This window comes from Delphinapterus leucas, chromosome 7 (genome assembly GCF_059928025.1).
Source record: "Delphinapterus leucas isolate spDelLeu-1000000601 "Yukka" chromosome 7, BTC_Dleu_Yukka2, whole genome shotgun sequence".
NCBI lineage: Eukaryota > Metazoa > Chordata > Mammalia > Artiodactyla > Monodontidae > Delphinapterus > Delphinapterus leucas.
Window position 1 is genome coordinate 42111886 of NC_143135.1, and position 23868 is coordinate 42135753.

Genomic DNA, 23868 nt, shown 5'->3' on the forward strand with positions numbered 1-23868 from the left:
AATCCCTCCACTTACTATGATTAGCACAGGAGATGTGCTGCCTGGTGGTAGGAGAGTATGTCATAGGTAAATTAAAATAAAATCCCACCACTTGTGGTCAAAATGGGGGTGGAAGGGAGACTTGTTGGAAGAGCAAGGAAGACTAAGAAGAGGAGACGACAAGAGAGGAGAGGAGAGGAGGGGAGAGGTAAGAAGTTATAGTCATGGATTCTCTTCACCTCTTCAGGATTTGCTCTGAGACAGAGTGGCATTGGATAATTTAAAATAAATTCCAAGAGCAGAAGAGTTCTTGCACTGATCCCCGTTTGAGACTTTGGAAGGAAATCACTATCCTGTGTGGCTCCATAAAAGAAGGGAAGGTACAGCATAGCTAAGTGAGTTGAGTGGCCTTCTCAGGTAGAGAGAGCTTTCAGTTTGCTCTCTCATGTTCCCTGGGTTCCCCTGTGGTGGGTACTCTGAGTTGAGGGCCAGTGGTTCTGGCATGGGCTCACAATAGCAAAGTAAGATGATATAGCAGCAAAGTCATGAACAGTGGACAGGATAGGCCAAGGCCTGGTTCGAGATTGTGACAGAATCTGGGAGTGGAAACTGTAATACCTAGAGACAAGAGAAACTAAACCAACAAGGAGAAGTCACTGGAAACTAAGTGAGTAAGAAGACCAAAATTTCATGCCAAAGGTCAGGGATGAACCAACTGTATCTGAATAGATGGCAGGTTGTGCACATGTGTGGACCAACTTAGGTACAGGACCTTTTACTCACCATTCTCACAGGATCATGTAGGCCAGAACCCTCCAACTGTGCCCCTGGATACCATCTTGGAGAGGAAAAAGGGGAAGGGGTAAATTTAGAAAGTTTAAATTAAATTTAGAAATCCCTTTAACTGAGTGACTTGAACTAATTTTTTGGTTTTATTTTTTATTGTGGAAAAATATACATAACATAAAACTTACAATTTTAACCATTTTTATGTGTGCAGTTCAGTGGTGTTAAGTACATTCACATTGTTCTACAACCATGACCACTACCCTTCTCTAGAACTTCATCCTCCCAGGCTAAAATTCTGTATCTGCTAACAACTCCTCACCCACCCCACCCTCTGAGCCTCTGGCAACCACTATTCTACTTTCCATTTCTATGATTTTGACTATGCTAGGTACCTCATATAACTGGAATCATACAACATGTGTCCTTTCGTGTCTGACTTATTTCACTTAGCATAATGTCTTCAAGGTTTATCCATGTTGTATCATGTGTCAGAATTTCATTCTTTTTTAAGGTTGGATAATAGTCCATACTATGCATATGCCACATTTTGCTTATCCATTCATCTATTGATGGACATTTGGATTGTTTCCACCTTTTGGCTGTTATGAATAACACTGCCATGAATATGAGTGTACGCATATCTGTTCTGGTCTCTGCTTTCATTTCTTTTGCGTATATACCTAGAAGTAGAATTTCTGGATCATATGGTAAGTCTATGTTTAATTTTTTGAGGAACCACCGTGCTTTTTCCACAGCAGCTGCACCATTTTACATTTCACTAACAGTGCACAAGGGTTCCAATTTCTCCACATCCTCACCAACACTTATTATTTTCTATTTTGCTTTTGGTTTTAAATAGCTATAATGATTGGTGTGAAGTGGTGTGTCATTGTGGTTTTGGTTTGAATTTCCCTAATGACTATTGATGTAGATCATCTTCTCATGTGCTTATTGACTAAATGTATGTCTTCTTTGGAGAAGTAATAAATACTCCTTATTCAAGTCCTTTGCCCATTTTAAAATCAGGTTCTTTTGTTGTTGTTGAGTTGTTGGAGTTCTTTTTCTAATCTAGATGTCAATCTCTTATCACATATATGATTTGCAAATATTTCCTCCCATTCCACAGGTTGACTTTTCACTCTGTTATCCTTTGATGCACAAAATTTTACAATTTTTGTGAAGTCCACTTTGTCTGTTTTTTATTTTGTTGCCTGTGCCTTTGGTGTCATATCCAAGAAATCATTGCCAAATCCAATGTTGTGCAGCTTTTGGCCTATGTTCTCTTCTAAGAGATTTATACTTTTAGGTCTTACATCTAAGTCTTCCATCCATTTTGAGTTAATTTTTCTTTTTCTTGGCCGTTCTGTGCAGCATGTGCGATTTAGTTCCCCCACCAGGGATGGAACCCACACCCCCTGCAGTGGAAGGGCAGGGTCTTAACCACTGGACCGCCAGGGAAGTCCCTTGAGTTAATTTTTTTATATGGTGTAAGGTTGAAAAGACTGTCCTTTTCCTATTGAATTATCTTGGCACCTTGTCGAAAATCATTCGACCATGTATGCAAGGGTTTGTTTCTGGGCTCTATTCTATTCTATTATGTCGGTCTTCCTATCTGTCATTATGCCAGTAACACACTATGTTGATTACCATAGATCTGTAGTAAGCTTTTAAATTATGAAATGTTGTTTTCAACTTTGTTCTTCTTTTTCAAGGTTGTTTTACCTACTCCAGGGTCCCTTGAGATTCCATATGAATTTTAGATGGATTTTTCTATCTCTACAAAAAAACACGACTGAGATTTTTATGGGGATTGTACTGAATCTGTAGATTGCTTTGGATAGTATTGACAGCTTAGGAATATGAAGTCTTCTTGGGAATTCCCTGGTGGTCCGGTTGTTAGGACTGTACTTCCACTGCCAAGGGCCCGGGTTTGGTCCCTGACTGGGGAACTAAGATCCCGCAAGCCAAATGGCATGGCCAAAAAAAATTAAGTCTTCTAATCCGTGAGCTTGAGCTGTCTTTCTATTTCTTGGTGTCTTTAATTTCTTTCAGCAATGTTTTGTAGTTATCACTATACAAGTATATAAGTCTCTCACCTCCATGGTTATGTTTATTCTTAAGTATTTTATTCTTTTTATGCTATTATAAATGGAATTGTCTTCTTAATGGGGGGGGATGTTCTTTATTAGTGTAAATAAATGCAACTGGTGTTGTTGATTTTGTATCCTGAAACTTAGCTCTAACAGGTTGTATGTGTGTGTGTGTGTGTGTGTGTGTGTGTGTGTGTGTGTGTTGGAATCTTTAGGATTTTCTATGTACATGTTGTCTGTGAACAGAGATAATTTTACTTCTTCCTTTCCAATTTGGATGCCTTTTATCTCTTTTTCTTGCCAAAGTGCTCTGGCTAGGACTTCCAGTACTATGTTGAATAAAAGTGGCAAAAGCCAGCACCTTTATTTTGTTCCTATTCTAAGAGAAAAGGCTTTCTGTCTTTCATCTTGGGTATGATGCAAGCTGTGAATTTTCATATGTAACCTTTATTATGTTGAGGTAATTTCCTTATATTCCTAGTTTGTTGAATGTTTTTATCATGAAAGGGTGATGAATTTTGTCAAATGCTTTTTCTGCACCAATTGAGATGATCATGCAGTTTTCCCACCTTCATTCTGTTAATGTTATACAGAACATTAATTGATTTTTGCATGTTAAGCCATCTGTGCATTCCAGGAAGAAATCTCACTTAGTGGAAATTCCCTGGTGGTGCAGTGGTTAAGAATCTGCCTGCCAATGCAGGGGACAAGGGTTCAAGCCCTGGTGCAGGAAGATCCCACATGCCGGGGAGCAACTAAACCCGTGCGCCACAACTACTGAGCCTGTGCTCTAGGACCTGCGAGCCACAACTACTGAGTCCACGTGCCAAACTACTGAAGCCCACACACCTAAAGCTCGTGCTCTGCAACAAGAGAAGCCACTGCAATGAGAAGCCTGAGCACCGCAACGAAGAGTAGCCCCTGCTCGCTGCAACTAGAGAAAGCCCATGCTCAGCAACAAACACTCAATGCAGCCAAAAATAAATGAATAAATTTTAAAAAAAAGTACACTGGAAATAACATTTAAAAAAAAAAGAGAGAGAGACAAGTGTTGGTTGGAAAGGAAAGGTTGCTGTATTCAGATGGCCAGCAACCTGGGGAGAAGGAAGACTCGTGTTCAAGAACCAACTCCAAAGATTCTGCTTGACCATGAAAGTTTTTAAAGGGAAAAAGGGGAAGTTAATTGCAGGGGAGGGGATGAGAGTCTCTGATATCTTCCACTGTATGCAGACTTTCTTCTGATTGGGTGGTACTGAGGTAACAGAGTGCTGTTCCAAGAATCTTGTGCTCAGCTTGAAGTTACCATCCTCCACCTGGGTGGGGGCCTTAGTTCCTGCAGAAGATGGCAAAGATATTGTTATGTATATCTCTTGAGGGGGAACCAGGACCCTGCTTTATCACCACACTATTATTTCTTGACTGCTCCTCCTTTGTTTCTGCATTCCCTCCCTTCCCGGATTAGCAACTGTTTGAATCTCCCTTTGGTCAGGGAAGGTCAGGGAGGCTGAATGAAGCCTATTTCCTACAAACAAGAAATGGGAGACACAGAAAGTATTTGTACCCAGGAGGGTCCCACAGAGTCCTGCTGGGTTTCAAATATACCATAATTATTATAAGTCATACTCCTGTGTCCAAATCATGTCTCTGCCACTATAGTTTGATAACCCCAGACAAGTTTTAAACCTATTTATGTTTCAGATTCCTCAGTTGTAAAATAGTTGTCAAAATAGTCCCATTTTATGACTGTTGTAAAGATTAAACATATAATGTTTATAAAGTACTTAGAATAGTTGCCGGCATATAGTAAGGGCTCTATAAGTGTAACTATTATTATATTATTGCACTCTGACTAATGAAAGATACGAGTATTTCGCTGAATCCAAGCTTAAAATCAAACTGCCAGCTAAATTATTTAGTGGCAAGGAAAGCACTTACGGTTGAAAAACTATAGGCAGAAATCTTTATACTAGATAAAAGATTGTCAGCTTTATCACTTGTGAGTGTCATCTTATTTACACCTGAAAAGAAACCAAGATGCCTATCCTTCAGTGTTCCCTCAGGTAAAAGGAAGTAATCTTCAAATCTGCAGAGACTGCATTTAAGTGTAGGAGTCTGACCTTGAAACTTTTTACCACTAGCAGGAATGAGGTTGTGTGCACATTAAACACCTACATCTGCCTCTCCTTCCCACTCCAATGGTCCTGGTATTATTGTAAGTCATATTTGTCTGTCTCCCCCCCAGCACAAACATTCATCAAGGTCAAGGTTCATGCCTGACCTTCTCTATAATACCATCCCTTCCAACACCTTAGCAGATATGTTCTGGATTGAATTCCCTTCTTCCATTCTATTCACCTGTATTCTCTGTAATCTGACATTGCAGGAAAAGCCATGGATATAAGAGACATAGATTTAAATTCAGACCTTGTTCCCTCACTAGCTGAGTAAACTTGAACCAGTAACTTCATAAGTCCAAGCTTCAACTTCTCACTTAAAAGATAGGAATAATGTTTACCTCAAATATACTGTGAGAACCAAATAAGACAATGTATAATATGAAGTGCTGGGGAAAGTGATAATAGATGATCAAAATAATCTTATTTGACTGAATTTTGCTGTATTGTCACCACTCTAATTCTCAATTTAATTCCTAAACTTTTTTTTTTTTTGCTTAAATTACCAGTCATTTATTTATCTTGGCCTGCGATACCTCCATGAACATTTTAAAAATTAATGGAATTCAGGGACTTCGCTGGTGGTCCAGTGGTTAAGAATCCACCTTCTGAGAAACAAGAAGAACTACAATCCTGCAGCCTGTGGACAAAAAACCACGTTCACATAAAGATAGACAACATGAAAAGGCAGAGAGCTATGTACCAGATGAAGGAACAAGATAAAACCTCAGAAAAGCAATTAAATGAAGTGGAGATAGGCAACCTTCCAGAAAAAGAAATCAGAATAATGATAGTGAAGATGATCCAGGACCTCGGAAAAAGAATGGAGGCAAAGATCAAGAAGATGCAAGAAATGTTTAACAAAGACCTAGATGAATTAAAGAACAAACAAACAGAGATGAACAATACAATAACTGAAATGAAAACTACATTAGAAGGAATCAATAGCAGAATAACTGAGGCAGAAGAATGGATAAGTGACCTGGAAGACAGAATGGTGGAGTTCACTGCTGCAGAACAGAATAAAGAAGAAAGAATGAAAAGAAATGAAGACAGCCTAAGAGACCTCTGGGACAACATTAAATGCAACAACGTTCGCATTATAGAGGTCCCAGAAGGAGACGAGAGAGAGAAAGGACCAGAGAAAATATTTGAAGAGATTATAGTCAAAAACTTCCCTAACATGGGAAAGGAAATAGCCACCCAAGTTCAGGAAGCACAGAGAGTCCCATACAGGATAAACCCAAAGAGAAACACGCTGAGGCACATAGTAATCAAATTGGCAAAAATTAAAGACACAGAAAAATTATTGAAAGCAACAAGGGAAAAATGACAAATAACATACAAGGGAACTCCCATAAGGTTAACAGCTGATTTCTCAACAGAAACTCTACAAGCCAGAAGGGAGTGGCATGATATACTTAAAGTGATGAAAGGGAAGAACCTGCAACCAAGATTACCCTACCCATCAAGGATCTCATTCAGATTTGATGGAGAAATCAAAATCTTTACAGACAAGCAAAAGCTAAGAGAATTCAGCACCACCAAACCAGCTCTACAACAAATGCTAAAGGAACTTCTCTAAGTGGGAAACACAAGAGAAGAAAAGGACCTACAAAAACAAACCCAAAGCAATTAAGAAAATGGTCATAGGAACATACATATGGATAATTAGCTTAAACGTAAATGGATTAAATGCTCCAGCCAAAAGACACAGGCTCGCTGAATGGATACAAAAACAAGACCCATATATATGCTGTCTAAAAGAGACCCACTTCAGACCTAGGGACACATACAGACTGAAAGTGAGGGGTTGGAAAAAGCTATTCCATGCCAATGGAAATCAAAAGAAAGCTGGAGTAGCAATACTCATATCAGATAAAGTAGACTTTAAAATAAAGAATGTTACAAGAGACAAGGAAGGACACTACATAATGATCAAGGGATCAATCCAAGAAGAACATATAACAATTATAAATATATATGCACTCAACCTAGGAGCACCACAATACATAAGGCAACTTCTAACAGCTCTAAAAGAGGAAATCAACAGTAACACAGTAATAGTGGGGGACTTTAACACCTCACTTACACCAACGGACAGATCATCGAAAATGAAAATAAATAAGGAAACTCAAGCTTTAAATGACACAATGGACCAGATAGATTTAATTGATATTTATAGGACATTCTATCCAAAAACAGCAGATTACACTTTCTTCTCAAGTGCACACAGAACATTCTCCAGGATAGATCACATCTTGGGTCACAAATCAAGCCTCAATAAATTAAAGAAAACTGAAATCATATCAAGCATCTTGTCTGAGCACAACGCTATGAGAATAGAAATCAATTACAAGGAGAAAAACTTAAAAAACACAAACACATGGAGACTAAACAATATGTTACTAAATAACCAAGAGATCACTGAAGAAATCAAAGAGGAAATCAAAAAATACCTAGAGACAAAAGACAATGAAAACACGATGGTCCAAAACCTATGGGATGCAACAAAAGCAGTTTTAAGAGGGAAGTTTATAGCAATACAATCCTACCTCAAGAAACAAGAAAAATCTCAAATAAACCATCTAACCTTACACTTGAAGGAACTAGAGAAAGAAGAACAAACAAAACCCAAAGTTAGTAGGAGGAAAGTCATCATAAAAATCAGAGCAGAAATAAATGAAATAGAAACAAAGAAAACAATAGCAAAGATCAATAAAACTAAAAGCTGGTTCTTTGAGAAGATAAACAAAATTGATAAACCATTAGCCAGACTCATCAAGGAAAAGAGGGAGAGGTCTCAAATCAATAAAATTGGAAATGAAAAAGGAGAAGTTACAACAAACACCTCTGGAAAACATCCTAAGAGTACTACAAGCAACTCTATGCCAATAAAATGGACAACCTGGAAGAAATGGACAAGTTCACAGAAAGGTATAACCTTTCAAGATTGAAACAGGAAGAAATAGAAAATATGAACAGACCAATCACAAATAATGAAATTGAAACTGTGATTTAAAATCTTCCAACAAACAAAAGTCCAGGACCACATGGCTTCACAGGTGAATTCTATCAAACATTTAGAGAAGAGCTAACACCCATCCTTCTCAAACTCTTCCAAAAATTTGCAGAGGAACACTCCCAAACTCATTCTATGAAGCCACCATCACCCTGATACCAAAACCAGACAAAGATACTACAAAAAAAGAAAATTACAGACCAATATCACTGATGAATGTAGATGCAAAAATCCTCAACAAAATACTAGCAAACAGAATCCAATAACACATTAAAAGGATCATATACCATGATCAAGTGGGATTTATCCCAGGGATGCAAGGATTCTTCAATATATGAAAATCAATCAATTGTGATACACCATATTAACAATTGAAAAATAAAAACATATTATCATCTCAATAGATGCAGAAAACACTTTTGACAAAATTCAACACCCATTTATGATAAAAACTCTCCAGAAAGTGGGCATCGAGGGAACCTACCTCAACATAATAAAGGCCATATATGACAAACCCACAGCAAACATCATTCTCAATGGTGAAAAACTGAAAGCATTTCCTCTAAGATCAGGAACAAGACAAGGATGTCCACTGTCATCACTATTATTCAACATAGTTTTGGAAGTCCTAGCCATGGCAATCAGAGAAGAAAAAGAAATAAAAGGAATACAAATTGGAAAAGAAGAAGTAAAACTGTCACTGTTTGCAGATGACATGATACTATACATAGAGGATCCTAGAGATGCCACCAGAAAACTACTAGAGCTAACGAGTGAATTTGGTAAAGTTGCAGATTGCAAAATTAATGCACAGAAGTCTCTTGCATTCCTATACACTAATGATGAAAAATCTGAAAGAGAAATTAAGGAAACACTCCCATTTACCACTGCAACAAAAAGAATAAAATATCTAGGAATAAAACCTACCTAGGGAGACAAAAGACCTGTATGCAGAAAACTAAAAGACCCTGATGAAAGAAATTAAAGATGATACCAACAGATGGAGAGATATACCATGTTCTTGGATTGGAAGAATCAATATTGTGAAAATGACTGTATACCCAAAGCGATCCACAGATTCAATGCAACCCCTTTCAAACTACCAATGGCATTTTTCACAGAAGTGGAACAAAAATTTCATAATTTTTACAGAAACACAAAAGACCCCGAATAGCCAAAGCAATCTTGAGGAAGAAAAATGGAGCTGGAGGAATCAGGCTCCCTGACTTCGGACTATGCTACGAAGCTACAGTAATCAAGACAATATGGTACTGGCACAAAAACAGAAATATAGATCAATGAAACAGGACAGAAAGCCCAGAGATAAACCCATGCACCTGTGATCAACTAATCGATGACAAAGGAGGCAAGGATATACAATGGAGAAAAGACAGTCTCTTCATTAAGTTGTGCTGGGAAAACTGGACAGCTACATGTAAAAGAATGAAATTAGAGCACTCCCTAACACCATACACAAAATTAAACTCGAAATGGATTAAAGACCTAAATGTAAGACAGGACACTATAAAACTCTTAGAGGAAAACATAGGAAGAACACTCTTTGACATAAATCACAGCAAGATCTTTTTTGATCCACTTCCTAAAGTAATGGAAATAAAAACAAAAATAGGCAAATGGGACCTAATGAAATTTAAAAGCTTTTGCACAGCAAAGGAAACCATAAACAAGATGAAAAGACAACCCTCAGAATGGGAGAAAATATTTGCAAACGAATCAACGGACAAAGGATTAATCTCCAAAATATATAAACAGCTCATGCAGCTCAATATTAAAAAAACTAACAATCCAATCCAAAAATGGGCAGAAGACCTAAATAGACATTTCTCCAAAGAAAACATACAGATGGGCAAGAAGCACATGAAAAGCTGCTCAACATCACTAATTTTTAGAGAAATGCAAATCAAAACTACAATGAGGTACCACCTCACACCAGTTAGAATGGGCGTCATCAGAAAATCTACAAACAACAAATGCTGGAGAGGGTGTGGAATAAAGGGAACCCTCTTGCACTGTTGGTGGGAATGTAAACTGATACAGCCACTATGGAGAAAGAGTATGGAGGTTCCTTAGAAAACTATAAATAAAATTACCATATGATCCAGCAGTCCCACTACTGGGCATATACCCAGAGAAAACCATAATTCAAAAAGACACATGCACCTCAATGTTCACTGCAGCACTATTTACAATAGTCAGGTCATGGAAGCAACCTAAATGCCCATCGACAGACGAATGGATAAAGAAGATGTGGTATATATATACAATGGAGTATTACTCAGCCATATAAAGGAATGAAATTGGGTCATCTGTTGAGACGTGGATGGATCTAGAGACTGTCATACAGAGTGAAGTAAGTCAGAAAGAGAAAAACAAATTTCGTATATTAACGCATGTATGTGGAACCTACAAAAATGGTACAGATGAACTGGTTTGCAGGGCAGAAAATGAGACACAGATGTAGAGAACAAACGTATGAACACCATGGGGGGAAGTGACAGGGAGGTGCGGGTGGTGGTGTGATGAATTGGGTGATTGGGACTGACATGTATACATGTTAGTATATATTTTTATATTATAAATATATAAATAAAATAAAATTCAAAAATTCAAAAAAAAAAAAAAAAGAATCCACCTTCCCATGCAGGGATCACGGGTTTGATCCCTGGTCGGGAAATTAAGATCCCACATGCCACAGGGCAACTAGACGTGTGCGCTGCAACTAGAGAGAAGCCCACATGCTGCAAATACTGAGCCCGTGCGCTCTAGTGCCTGGGTGCCACAACTAGAGAAGCCCGCAATGAAGAGCCCACATGCCACAATGAAGACCCAGCGCAGCCAAACTAAAAAAATAATAAAAAACAAATAAATAAATAAGTAAATAATGGACTTCATTTTTAAAAAATTAATTAATTTATTTAGTTATTTTTGGCTGCGTTGGGTCTTTGTTGCTGTGCGTGGGCTTTCTCTAGTTGCGGCAAGCGGGGTGGTACTCTTCATTACGGTGCGCAGGCTTCTTATTGCAGTGGCTTCTCTTGCTGCGCAGCACGGGCTCTAGGGTGTGCAGGATCAGTAGTTGTGGCGCATGGGCTTCGTTGCTCTGTGGCATGTGGGATCTTCCCGGACCAGGTCTCAAACCCGTGTCCCCTGCATTAGCAGGCGGATTCTTAACCACTGCGCCATCAGGGAAGCCCAATGGTCTTCATTTTTTTGAAGAGTTTTAGATTTACAGAAAATTTGACCAGGTAGCCCAGCACGTTCCCATAAACTCACCCCTACACACAGTTTCCCCTAGAGTTAGCATATTATATTAATGTGGTACACTTTTCATAATTAATGAGCCAATACTGATACATTTTTATTAGTTAAAAACCGTAGTTCAAACTAACACGCCATTGTAAAGCAATCATACTCCAATAAACATGTTAAAAAAAAAAAAGAAACATAGTTCAATATTTATCCTGTTCAAACTGGATGATTAAATGATTTTTGTAATTTTGTTGGCATTCAGTATTATCCAATTCTCTCACATTTAAAAGCCCACTGACTTCTCTTTCACAAGCACAAAGAATGCTCAGTTTACCTGATGCATTAAGATACTTTTTAAAGAAAACGTTCCCCAAATTCTTGTTGACTTTTTAAATACTCCATTAAATGGAGCCTTATTTCTTGTTCACAGTTTTCAATATTTCTTTGGCAATCAGATTATGCAAATTAAAAGAAGAGCAGCAGTGTTATTAAAGTGCTCCATTGTTTATAGAAACTTTTAAAATATGTTCAATAAGAAAGAATTGATGAAAAGTGTTTCCCTTTAAGTACCTGTTCTTAAAAGGGATAACATTACTTATGAATGGAAAAAAAAATTCCAACTTGAAGAGGACAGTAATTATGACACTTGCCATAGCTATCTTTTCCAATGGATTTCATCCCTTGAAGAATTTGATTCTTTTACATGGATAGTCCTAAATACTTATCCAGCATGGAAACAAGTGAAATCATCATGTACAGTGTTGAAGAAGAGGGGAATTCGTTTTTGTCAGTGGATAGAAATTTAAAGAGTCATTGATCAAGAGATGAAATGTAATTCTGAAGAAAGGGAAAAGCAGTTCATACCATGAAAGATGATATTATGTGCTTCAACAAATCAAATTTGAAGAGCAGTTCTTGGAGTTGATTTTATTCCAGTACATGTTCAGGATACCCGCTCATATGATAATCTTGAGCATGTTTTCACATTAATGTATATTCAGTCCAGAAAAGAATGAAATAATTTGGATGTGGCCACTGTAGAAGCTATGTAACAATGTAATTGGAACATAGACTGTAACTGCAAGAAACCTGATAAGCAAATTATACAAAATAGGACCTATTAAAAAAAACCAAGTCATTAGGGAAATAAAGAAAGAGGTACAGAATTCAGATATTTACTTCAGATAAACTCAAATAATTTTTATTACACATATGTCCCTTCCCTTGCAATATCTTTTTTTTTTTTTGCGGTACGCGGGCCTCCCACTGCTGTGGCCCCTCCCGCTGCGGAGCACAGGCTCCGGACGCGCAGGCTCAGCGGCCACGGCTCACGGGCCCAGCCGCTCCACGGCATGTGGGATCCTCCCAGACCGGGGCACGAACCCGTGCCCCCCGCACCGGCAGGCGGACTCTCAAGCACTGCGCCACCAGAGAAGCCCACAATATCTTTTTTAATCTCAGTGTGCATTTGCATAGGTAATTAGAACTAATTCAAATTTAACTTCTTGTCCTGTGGGATTTTTTTTAATTCCTTCTTTTTTCTTTGGCTGAGCCACACAGGGATCTTGGTTCCCTGACCAGGGATTGAATCCATGCTCTTGGCAGTGAAAGCGCTGAGTCCTAACCATTGGACCACCAGGGAATTCCCTAATTCCTTTTTTTTTTAATTGTGGAAAAAACAAAAACATTTAACATGAGATTTACCCTCTTAATAAAACTTTAAATATAGAATATATTATTGTTGACTGGTATTCTGTGTTTTTATTATTGAAACTGGTGACCCTAGTGATTTCAGGATCTGAACTCAGGTCTTCTGACTCCAAATCTAGTGCTCTTTCCACTATCACCTTCCCTCTGATTGATTTTGTAAAATAACCAGCCACATGAGTATGTTTGGAATTGTTTCACAGTGACTTTCCATACTTTACTGCTGCCCTAGACATCTGGAGAATGTCCCTGGCAGGGAAATATAGGATCTCATTTTCATGCCTCTCTTTGCACCCATTAGATCATTCTTTTGGACAGTTTGTTGAGTTAGGCCATGCTGAAGATTCTCTTCACTGTTGAAAGATGAAGTCAATAGCATTCTAGGTTAAGCCTTTAGAGCATCTCTGTGATGTTTGAAATGCCATGCAATCAGCTTAAAATGGGGACACAGAAAGCTACCAATTGGAATTATATGACCTTAACAGGATTCATGAAAATAATAATTATTATTATTATTAATATTATTATTTTACAGTCCAGGTCTTTTATTTTCTTTATACCCATCATGCCATGAATTCATAGGGAATGGGCTCCAACAGTTCAGGCTCCTTTCCATTGGTTCTCATGAAGTGTGCTTCTCTGGGTGGTGCTGGCTGGCGCTTCAGTTGAACCCAAGTACCTTTCTCTTTGGCTTCCTTCTTTTTCTGATCATTTTCCTTCACCCGTTTCAGGAAGCTATCTTGGCCCTTAGAGTGCTTAATATGCTCGATACTCACATTAATTCTCTTGGCAAGAATCTCGCCCTTAACCTGTTTGTTTACAAGGATGCCAACAGCATGCTGAGTAACATTGTAGACTCTCCAAGTTTTGCCATGGTAACATTTGTGGGGCATTCCTTTTTGAACAGTGCCCATTCCCTTGATATCTACAATATCACGTTTCTTGTAGATTTGCATGTATGTGGCCAAAGGAACAACTCCATGTTTTTTAAAAGGCCTAGAGAACATGTAGCGGGTGCCCCTCCTCTTTCCCTTTGTGTTGGTCATTTTGGTGAATTACTGGAAGATGGCGGTTCTGGCCGAAAAGCCATGAAAATAATTATTATTGTTAGTTGTGATTTTAATCAATACCAGGTATGCAGTTGACAAAGTGCATTTATATATATTATTCTATGTGATCCTCACAATAACTCTGTGGAGTAGTTCATATCTATTTTTCTGTAGAAATTAAGGTTCTGTGCTAAAATGACTTGGCTTGTGCAACTAATAAGTGCCAAACCTTTACCCTCATCTTCCATATTCAGGTCCTGAGCGTTTCACTGCATAGTGCTGCTAGGTGGATGTGAGAAGAACATAGCTTCTAGGGCTGCCTGTCAGCTTAACTTGCATTGGAGTCCACTCTCCAGTCACACTCGGCACATTTTATTCCCAACAATAGAAAGATATGCTTAGTTTTAGTTTAAATTTTACAATTCTTTGTGCAATCAGCAAATTCAGAATGGAATTTATGAACACCATAACTGCCTACTGCCTCAGAATTCTTTGCACTTCAGGGGGCTGGGCTGAAGGAGGAAGAGAGCAGATTGAGCCCAGGAGCTCAGCACTCTCCATGTTTAGTACTGGGGACTCCTGGAATGAGGTGGACGCATGTGAGAGAATGGGCAAGGGACAATTACCTTTCAGATTTAGATTCAACATACTTTTTTTTTTTTTTTTTTTTTTATTCGGTACATGGGCCTCTCACTGTTGTGGCCTCTCCCATTGCGGAGCACAGGCTGCGGACACACAGGCTCAGCGGCCATGGCTCACAGGCCCAGCCGCTCCACAGCATGTGAGATCTTCCTGGACCGGGGCACAAACCCGTGTCCCCTGCATCGGCAGGCGGACTCTCAACCGCTGCGCCACCAGGGAAGGCCCAACATGCATTTTTTGAATGCCATAAACAGTCAAAACACTTTCACATATGATAGCTCATTTCTGAAAGCTCATAACTAAAAGGAGGGAAGGCAGTATTCTACTTTGAGATGTAAAATTTGAGATCTGAAAAGTTAAGATGCTCTAACTTAAAAAAAAAATCACAGGAAAAAAAAGTTCAGGGAGAAGATTGTGAGCAGGGAAATTGCTACTGTTTCTAGACTGGCTGATTTTAGGTGCTCAACAAATCTTTACTGTGTTGGATTGAAATGGTAATTTGGATTGACATGCTGGCATTCCTAACTCAGACTCTGAGCACCCACATCATTTGACTTAAAGCTTCACTAATGGGAAACCAATACCCCCGGTCCTGCTTTATTTTTCCCACACTATTTTAAAACACAAAGAAAGAATCAAGGTACACAGACTATTGGCTCCAGTTGACTATTGGGAAGGGATGTGAAAGACATTGTATTTTTTTTTCTGATGTCATAAATTGCATATAATATTCTACCAAGGGTAAAGGGAAAATGCAGCAGAACTAAGAATCTATTCCAAGGGAAGATTCACATTTACTGAGGAAAACATATTGTCTATACTCCAAATGAGAACACTTGGTCTGAAAAGTATATTTACGAGACAATAAAAGAAGAATGTTTAGAATTAGCGGTGACATCAGTGGTCTGGTCAGCTCACTGAAAAGCGTCATTAAAAATGTGAGACTTTACTTCTTCATTAAATTGCTATGGCTGTCCAACTTCCTTATGGTTCCAAAACTAAAAATGAAAACTCTCAAAGCCTACTTTCCCCCCCACCTCTATTTCTTTAAGAAACAGAGGGTACAATTAAATCTCAGGGGGCTTTTGAATGAGGAACACTCAAGGACTTGTTCCAGTGCTTACCTATATCATGAGGACATTACAGAGGCATCTGCACAACTAGAAATCTTTTCAATCAGTAAGGATCCCAAGGCTTCCCCAAGTGACACCCTGGTCTACACTGTGACATGCCTTGCTGTATTTAGAAGGACTCTCTCATCCCAGGCATACAGAATCTTTTTACCCTCAGTCCCCACCTGCAGAGATGCCTTCTTCTAACTGTGAAAACAGTGCATGTCATTTTAACACTCCTCCATTCCACATAAACATGGAGAAGGAATACAGGCAGGGATGGACGCTCACTGATAGAATGGACAAAAAGCAACAATTAGTATTTTATTTGTGAAAGTAGCTGCATATTTCATCTTTGAAGGACTACTCAGGTATAATGTATCCCAGGGTTTATAACAGCTTATACATTATAAAGAGATCAATGGCTTATTAAACGCTGCCTATCAGAGAACCACATTTGAAATATCCATCAATAAAGATTATGGAGAAAGAAAAATAAAGAAATGAATATTATAAAAAACAAGTGGAAAATTCAACAGTTATTATATACTGTCCTTTAAAACATTTTTATTCATTGTCTCTAACAACAGAAACGACTGGGGGCTGGTGAGTAGGAGGGAGGAAAATTGTGTCTGACAGATTAAGAATTCAGTAGCTCAATAACCCACAGGAGAGCTTAAAGCAAAAGAGTAGGTCAACTGTTAAGACAGTCACCAATTAATCTGTTGACAAAACATGGAATTAGGAGAACTATAGCTGGATTTCCCAGCGCTGGAAGTTTCTTCTTGATGTTAAGTCCCCAAAGCCATACTAATTCTTATTGAGCAAACAGAAGGAAAAAGTATCAGTCTCAAATTAAACCTCCCATAATGCAGGGGAAATAACACATGGCCCTTTATCCTTACCAAATGTGAGGAGGAATACAGTAGGTTGTCTGACCCTAGCTTCAGAGAACTTGAGAGCGCTAAGAAAGGCTGAGCTTTTCAAAGGAAAAAGCTATGCTCAGCTCTTTTCTGTCACTCTGACATCAGCCTCTTGTGCCCACATAGCCCTTAGCCCTCTTATTCCTAAATGGTTTCCTTCTATCTAATGTCTACAGTCCCAGCGGCTGATGGTTCAGATAAACTATGTGCCAAATCTTGGCAGCTGTGTCTCTTCTTTGTGGGAAGGTCAAAGTAGTACTTTACAAAATCCAAAGGACACAAAATATTACTAATGCACATATGTGTTTAGGGAGGACTACAAGATAAAACTCCTAGGCATACACACAGAAGCCTTCCATAATTTGTACCATACTTACTTTTTTAGGGTCATTACCCATCTCCCCTCTCCTCCCACTAGCGTGTATTCAGTCTTCATTGCCTCTATGCCTTTGCACATGCTGTTCCTTCTTGTCCTTTCTCACCTTCTCTGATGGAAAACTCATTCATCCTTGAGAATACTTAAGCTTCTCAGGAAAACAGCTTGCAGCAACTACAGGGAAATTAGTCACTTCTTCCTCTGTGCTTTTTGTAAGCCTCTGTTAATATGGCTATTATAACGCCTATTGTATTCCAATTTATATGTCAAATTTCAGGGCAAGGATCATGTCTCAATCATTTAGTGATTAACACAGCCTCCGGCAGATACCTAGTATATACTCAATGCATTTTTTGAATGAATAAGCTTTGTCTGTTTTCTTCATTTTTCTGTAAAACTAGTTTAATAATGTGGTTATCTTCAATATGGCAGTTTATTCTTAAATAATTGTAATAAGAGGAAGACAGTGAAAACAGTGTGCATTACTCCTGGAAGGCTGTCAGTTATGCCAAACTTACCCAAAGAAGTGGGAAAAATCTCCAAATTAAAATGTTAAACATGGCTTTATAATAACAATCAAAAAATGTGTTTATAAAACCATTTATTTTTCCAGTTCTTCTACTTCTTAACAGGGCGTAAGAAAAAATGATACACAAACATCAGGTTTAGACTTTGCATCAGAAGAGGTCTTTTAAAGGATCAAAACAATAGATTTCTTTTTTTTAGTCGAAAGGGACCTCTTGGTTATCTAGTTCAACTCTCTGCTCTGTATGAATCTCTATGATATCTCTGATAGATGCTCACCCAGCTTCTACTTGAACACTTCCAGTGATCGGGAGCTCACTACTTAGGAAGGTAATTGATTCTTTATTTTGACAATTACGATATCCAAGATGAGCCCAAATCTGCCTCCTTGTTATCTTTAGCCATTGGACTCAGTCCTTCCTTCTTAAACCACAGAAGATATTCCTTCTTCCTTATAGAAGCCCTATAAAGAATTAAAAACAGCTACATCATCATCCCAAGTCTTTTCTTTTCCAGACTTTTCCAGTTTGATTCAACTCCTTCTGATATGTCATGTTTATCAACATTTTCACCAACCTGGTTCATATCCTCCAGGCACGTTGCAGTTTGTCTCTAAGACTTCTGAAACGGAGCCTGGAACACTACTCCAAATGAGATTTGCTCAGTGTAGAGGATTCCTCAGAACAGCACTAACACATATCTTTCATTCTAGCCTCTGTACAGGTATTTGAAATTCGGACTGGCTCTTACTTGATGTAGAGTCAAAGCTTGGCAAGAGTTAGCAGGAAAGAGGATAACATGAAGCCTGGGTAGGAGCAGAGCTAAGAGAACTGATCCAATTCTGGGGCTTTAGTTGGGAGGCAAGCTGCCTAAATGAACCCTAGATATACCAAGGGGATTCAAGGGGTTTTGATCGATAGATGGGGACAAGGCTGTAGCAATATTTGAAATTAGACAGGTGGGGGCATCTTGCCTCTATTAGGTTTTGGAGCAGGCCCTCCATCACCAGGTGGGGAACATGAGAAACAAGACCCAACTCCTGGCAAAGAGTCTGCAAAGGGTTAGGCAAATTAGAGTCAGGAAGACTGGGGTTCAAAGAAGGGCTACATTTCTAAGGGGAAACTGAGGTAGTAAGAATTAAAATAGCTCTGGTATCATAAAGACCTTCGTCGAACTCCATCTTCTTCATTTTCCAAACCTCAGTTTCCTCATGTGAAGATAATAGTATTTACTTTAAAGGATTGCTGTGAAGACTTAGGGGGATGATATATGTAAAGTCTGGCATACAGTTACTGCTTTTCAAATGCTTTTATTGCAAATTAAAATAAAAAGAGATAAAACGTAAGTTAAATGAATTTTAAAATAATTTCACTTTTGAAGCCTTTCAAATTAATTATGTACTAAGAGCATATTCTCAAAACATTTTTAACACTTCCTTTAAGAAAAGCACTATACCTATTTTTTTGAAAGATGATCAGGAATGATATGGATTGGTTGAATATGGCTTGTAAAGTAAGCATAATGCAATATAATTCATTATAATCCTCATAATAGTTGTGCCAATATTATGGTTATAAGAAATATACTTATTTTCAGATTTTACTTTCAAATAAGTGATGACTTTACCATAAATCTCTGAAGTCAGTCTTTTTTGTAATATAAATTCACTAATCCAGTCAGAATTACAATTCACTATTTGTTAGAAATCTTTGCATAAATCCTTTGCCCAGCCCCACACTGTTTTCCTTTTAATATCCAATTATCTAAAATTTAAGAGGAATGAGCACCGCCCCATGGGAGTGTGTGTGCTGCTCTGATCCTATAGTTAAAATTCAGAGAATTGGGAGTGACGTCATCCTTAACAATAAAAAAGCTTCCTTGGTGTGTGGAAGACCTATATATAAAAGTCACATTTAAGGGTCTACAACTCAATCCATCAGCTTTCTCAGGTTTACTCAACTTTGAGAAAGCATCAGCTGCCAATAAACCTGAAAGAAGATCGTGTCCTAAGACATTGTGTGGTGAGTAATCTTTATTTTCTCTTTTAAATTTCATATGAGTTCTTTTTTATGATCAAGCAATTATTTAATGTGTACCATTTTCTACCATGTCATGCTGCTTGTTCAAGGTAAAATGTTAAGGGAGGGTTTGAATATTATTTAATCTAAAAATGCTGTAATGAAAAATAAATTTATGCTACTAAAATATTGTTAAATCATTTATTTTTGTGATTAAAGTCTTTTGAGAGGCCTTGCTTTTTATAAACTCATCTGAAATTACATGAAAAATAATTAAAATTTGGCATGATGTGCTTTGATGGTATCTTATTAAAATTTTGAAATAAAACAGCCTAATGAGAAATGAATAATTCTGATTTAAATAATCAATGTAAATTTATTTCTCTGAGTTAAAATTCCACTTTTCCTCCAGAATATCCTCATAGAGAGCTCAATCTGTGTACTATAGTTGGAGAAACTCAGTTTTACTGCTGAATATTTATTCCCTTTACATAAAGCCTTTTCTAATTTTCTATTCTGAAAACTGTACATGAATTTTAAGGATGTTTTACAACCATTTTTCAGCTTTTTAAATGACATTCTTGTAAGAACCTCATCTCTCTATTAAGAACAAGGAAGCAAGGCAGAGGCGTTTGGTGAATGTGACAAGGCTAGAATAGGACACCAAAGCTTCTGTCCTCTGGCTATAATGATTGTTTCTAACACAAACCAAAAATGAAGAATATTCATTTGTTCCTCCTTCAATAGCTTTATATTGCACAGTGAAAATAAATATAGTAGATTATAATGCTCCTTATGCTACTTCTAAATGATGCAGATTCCCTTTAAAATATGAGTACATAGCCACCCTATGTGTATGTTAAAACGGAGAACGTTAAGTATTAAGAAAAGGCACGTCTATGATAAAAGGCTTTGCAATTGTTGAAATGCAGATTACGGTAAGACTTTTCTATTTTGAGATGAAAAGCTTAAAAGCAAAAGAGGAATGTACTAAAAATTATACTCAAACAAAATTGTTAATAAAATAAGCTGAAAAGATAAGATACAGACAGGCATTTTATATGGAGTCAAAGCTCTAAATTCATATAACAAGTAATTAATTAGATGATGTTTAAATGCTTTGACACATTCTTTTTAACGGTAGGAGAAGTGTGTGTTAATTTAGTAAAAATCTCTAAATCAGCGCCTATTCATTTGACATTTATGTTTATCATTGCGTTGAAAGGAAGTTTACTTATGAAAAAGAGATTTGCTAAGTCAACAAACACTGTTGACAATTTACCTAATTAAAAGAAGTAGGGACTTCCCTGGTGGTCCAGTTGATAAGACTCCACGCTCCCAGTGCAGGGGGCCCTGCATTGAATCCCTGGTTGGGAACTAGATCCTGCACGCATGCTGCAACTAAAGATCCCACATGCTGCAAGGAGGATCCTGCGTGCTGCAACTAAGACCCGGCACAGCCAAAATAATAAATAAATAAATAGATAGATAGATAGATAAATAAATAAATAAGAAGTAGCCATTTTCAAGCTTCTTGTGTATTTAGTCATAACACAAAATGTGGGAGGAAATTCTAAACAGTAAGGTTTTTCATTCTTCATGTAGCTTAAATTCATATATTAAAACTTGCACAAGAACTCTCAAAAAGATACCTAAGAAAGTAAAGCTAATCTGTCTAATTTCTAAGTCAAATCGTGTGTATACATAATATATACTAATTATCTGTATATATAATATATACTTATATATACTGTAAAATAAAGAGGCTGATTCCAAAAGTCTCTCATGAAAAACAATCCAATTAGTTACTGTCACACTCTGTACAAAGTTGTATGATTATAAATATAAACTACTATAAATTTAATTGTATTGTTTGGAATATTAAAAATATTTTAAATGCCTTCATTTCGCTTTTTCTTTTAGTGAAGATGATGTCTGCAAAAGACATGGTTAAAGTAATGGTTGTCATGTTCGCGGTTTGTTTTCTTGCAAGATCGGAAGGGAAGTCTGTTAAGTAAGTACCATAGCCTGTTCTGCACGGTGAGGGCATGGGAATTGGATTTTTAAGGTTGGCTTTATGATTTGGAAGAGGGGAGCTAATGGAGTGATCCTCTCTGATTCTGTTCCCTGTAGGAAGAGATCTGTGAGTGAAATACAGCTTATGCATAACCTGGGCAAGCATCTGAGCTCCATGGAAAGAGTGGAATGGCTGCGTAAGAAGTTGCAGGATGTGCACAACTTTGTTGCTCTCGGAACTTCTCTAGCTTATAGAGATGGTAGTTCCCAGAGACCCCGAAAAAAGGAAGACAATGTCCTGGTTGAGAGCCATCAAAAAAGTCTTGGAGAAGCAGACAAAGCTGATGTGGATGTATTAATTAAAGCTAAACCCCAGTGAAAACAGATATGATCAGAGCACTGCTCTAGACAGCATAGGGCAACAACATTACATACTGCTAATGTTTTCAAGCTCTATTAAGATTAAGTGCCAATATTTCTAATATTACCAAACTTTATGTGTAATCTATTGCTAACTGTGGTAGCAGCAATTTTAATTGATTATTTTGATTTTACTTTTATTCATCTAAGAGCTCTTTTAATAATTCTATTTCTATTGATTCTAAATAAATGAAGTTAAGTATTTCTTCCTTGTTATAAAAATATCTTTTGGTTATGAGTAACACCAGTATGTTTAAATTGAATGTGACTAAGAGGAACAACACAAAATTTTTTTTAACCCTATGTCTAACATTCTGATATTTTGAAATTATCCTTTAAATATCAAAGTACCAGGTCCCCGAATCATCACTAGCTAGTTACTATTGTCCTCTTCATTTCAGGAAAGGAAATGAAATGCCCCTGGTCATATTCCTAGTCTGGACCCCAAATTGCAAGGAATAGAATTTTTGTGTTTAATAGAATATAACTTTGTTCATTTGTCCTTCCTCACACGCATTTCTAACAAAACGGACTGACTTAACCAAAGACAATTTAGAATATCAATGGGCATTATGGGGAACTTCTGAAATCCCCAGACTCAACGTTCTTAAAACCAAATTGGACTACCATAGCTCTAAGAGTTCCAAAACTGAATGAAATGCCTATTTTGATTGGTATTTTGAGGCCTCCAAATATCACCAGGACCCTAAAATTGCCTCTCTGCAAAATAGGATTTTAAGGTTAACTGAGGCAAACAAGCAATTAAAGAAAGATGAAGTGGCTTCGGAAGCCTCGTGCTCCTCTTCCTTGGCGCCTTGTGCTCAGGCTTCATGTCCGGTGCCATCTTCCTCCTTCCCTTCTATACTTCTATACCCACACCTCCTCCACACCCTCAGCTCCCCCTTACTAATTCTCTCATTGAACTTTCATATTTCTTTGAAACCCTTCCCACTCCTTTTTCCTCAGAACTTATCAGAACCTGTCCCCTTAAAATTAAGCCTTCTGAGGATCCAGAGACTAAACCCTGAATTTCTTATATTCCCTGGACTAAAGCTAAACTGCGAGCCACACTCAAATATTTTCCCAAAGTAACCGAAGATCTCCACAGATTTGCTGAGGAATTTAATATAGTCTTTCAAACTTGTCAACCTTGTTTCTCTGATTTAAATCAGTTAGTTCATATGCTTGTGGGTAAAGGCCCGGCCCAGCACTGCATGAAAACTGATAATTGGGAAAATCCTGAAAGTCTCTAGAATCACAACTGGGAGACCAGCTTGCTAACTTATTATACGATCAAGCTTGGACAGTTGCTAGGCAACTTCATGAAGCAACTCCTAGGCCTTTTCCAAAGCCTGTTGATTGCAGCAAAATTTAGGTTTGCACAAAAAAATCAGACGAATCTGTTCATGACTATTACAATTGACTTCAGATTACTTTTAAAGAAAATTCTGGTTTTCCTTCAGGTGTTTATTCCACCTGGGTAGCTTTTAACTCTATGTTTATTAATGGGCTGAACCAGGACCTTTCCCTTCTAGTAAAAAGGATCAGGATGGAATGGGAAAATATGTCCACTCCAGACTTAGTTAATCTGACAAACTTACTCTCTTGCACTCTAGATGATTCACCTAAAAGAAAGACCACTAGGGAATTCCCTGGCTGTCCAGTGGTTAGGACTCCACACTTCCACTGCCATGGCCCAGGTTCGATTCCTGGTCAGGGAACTAAGATCCCACAAGCTGCGTGGAGTGGCCAAAAAAGA

General features: G+C 37.8%; 1 protein-coding gene and 1 pseudogene across 1 annotated transcript; one reads left to right on the forward strand and one right to left on the reverse strand.

Moving 5' to 3' along the window:
* Positions 1–12931: 12931 nt before the first annotated feature.
* Positions 12932–14441, reverse strand: LOC111165278 (large ribosomal subunit protein eL21 pseudogene; annotated as a pseudogene).
* Positions 14442–21596: 7155 nt separating this feature from the next.
* PTH (parathyroid hormone) lies at positions 21597–22822 on the forward strand. The gene is made up of 2 exons (XM_022555740.2): positions 21597–21687; positions 21807–22822. The coding sequence occupies exons 1-2, from the start codon at positions 21602–21604 to the stop codon at positions 22066–22068; spliced, it is 348 nt and encodes a 115-aa protein (XP_022411448.2). The 5' UTR covers positions 21597–21601; the 3' UTR covers positions 22069–22822.
* The last annotated feature ends 1046 nt before the right edge of the window (positions 22823–23868 follow it).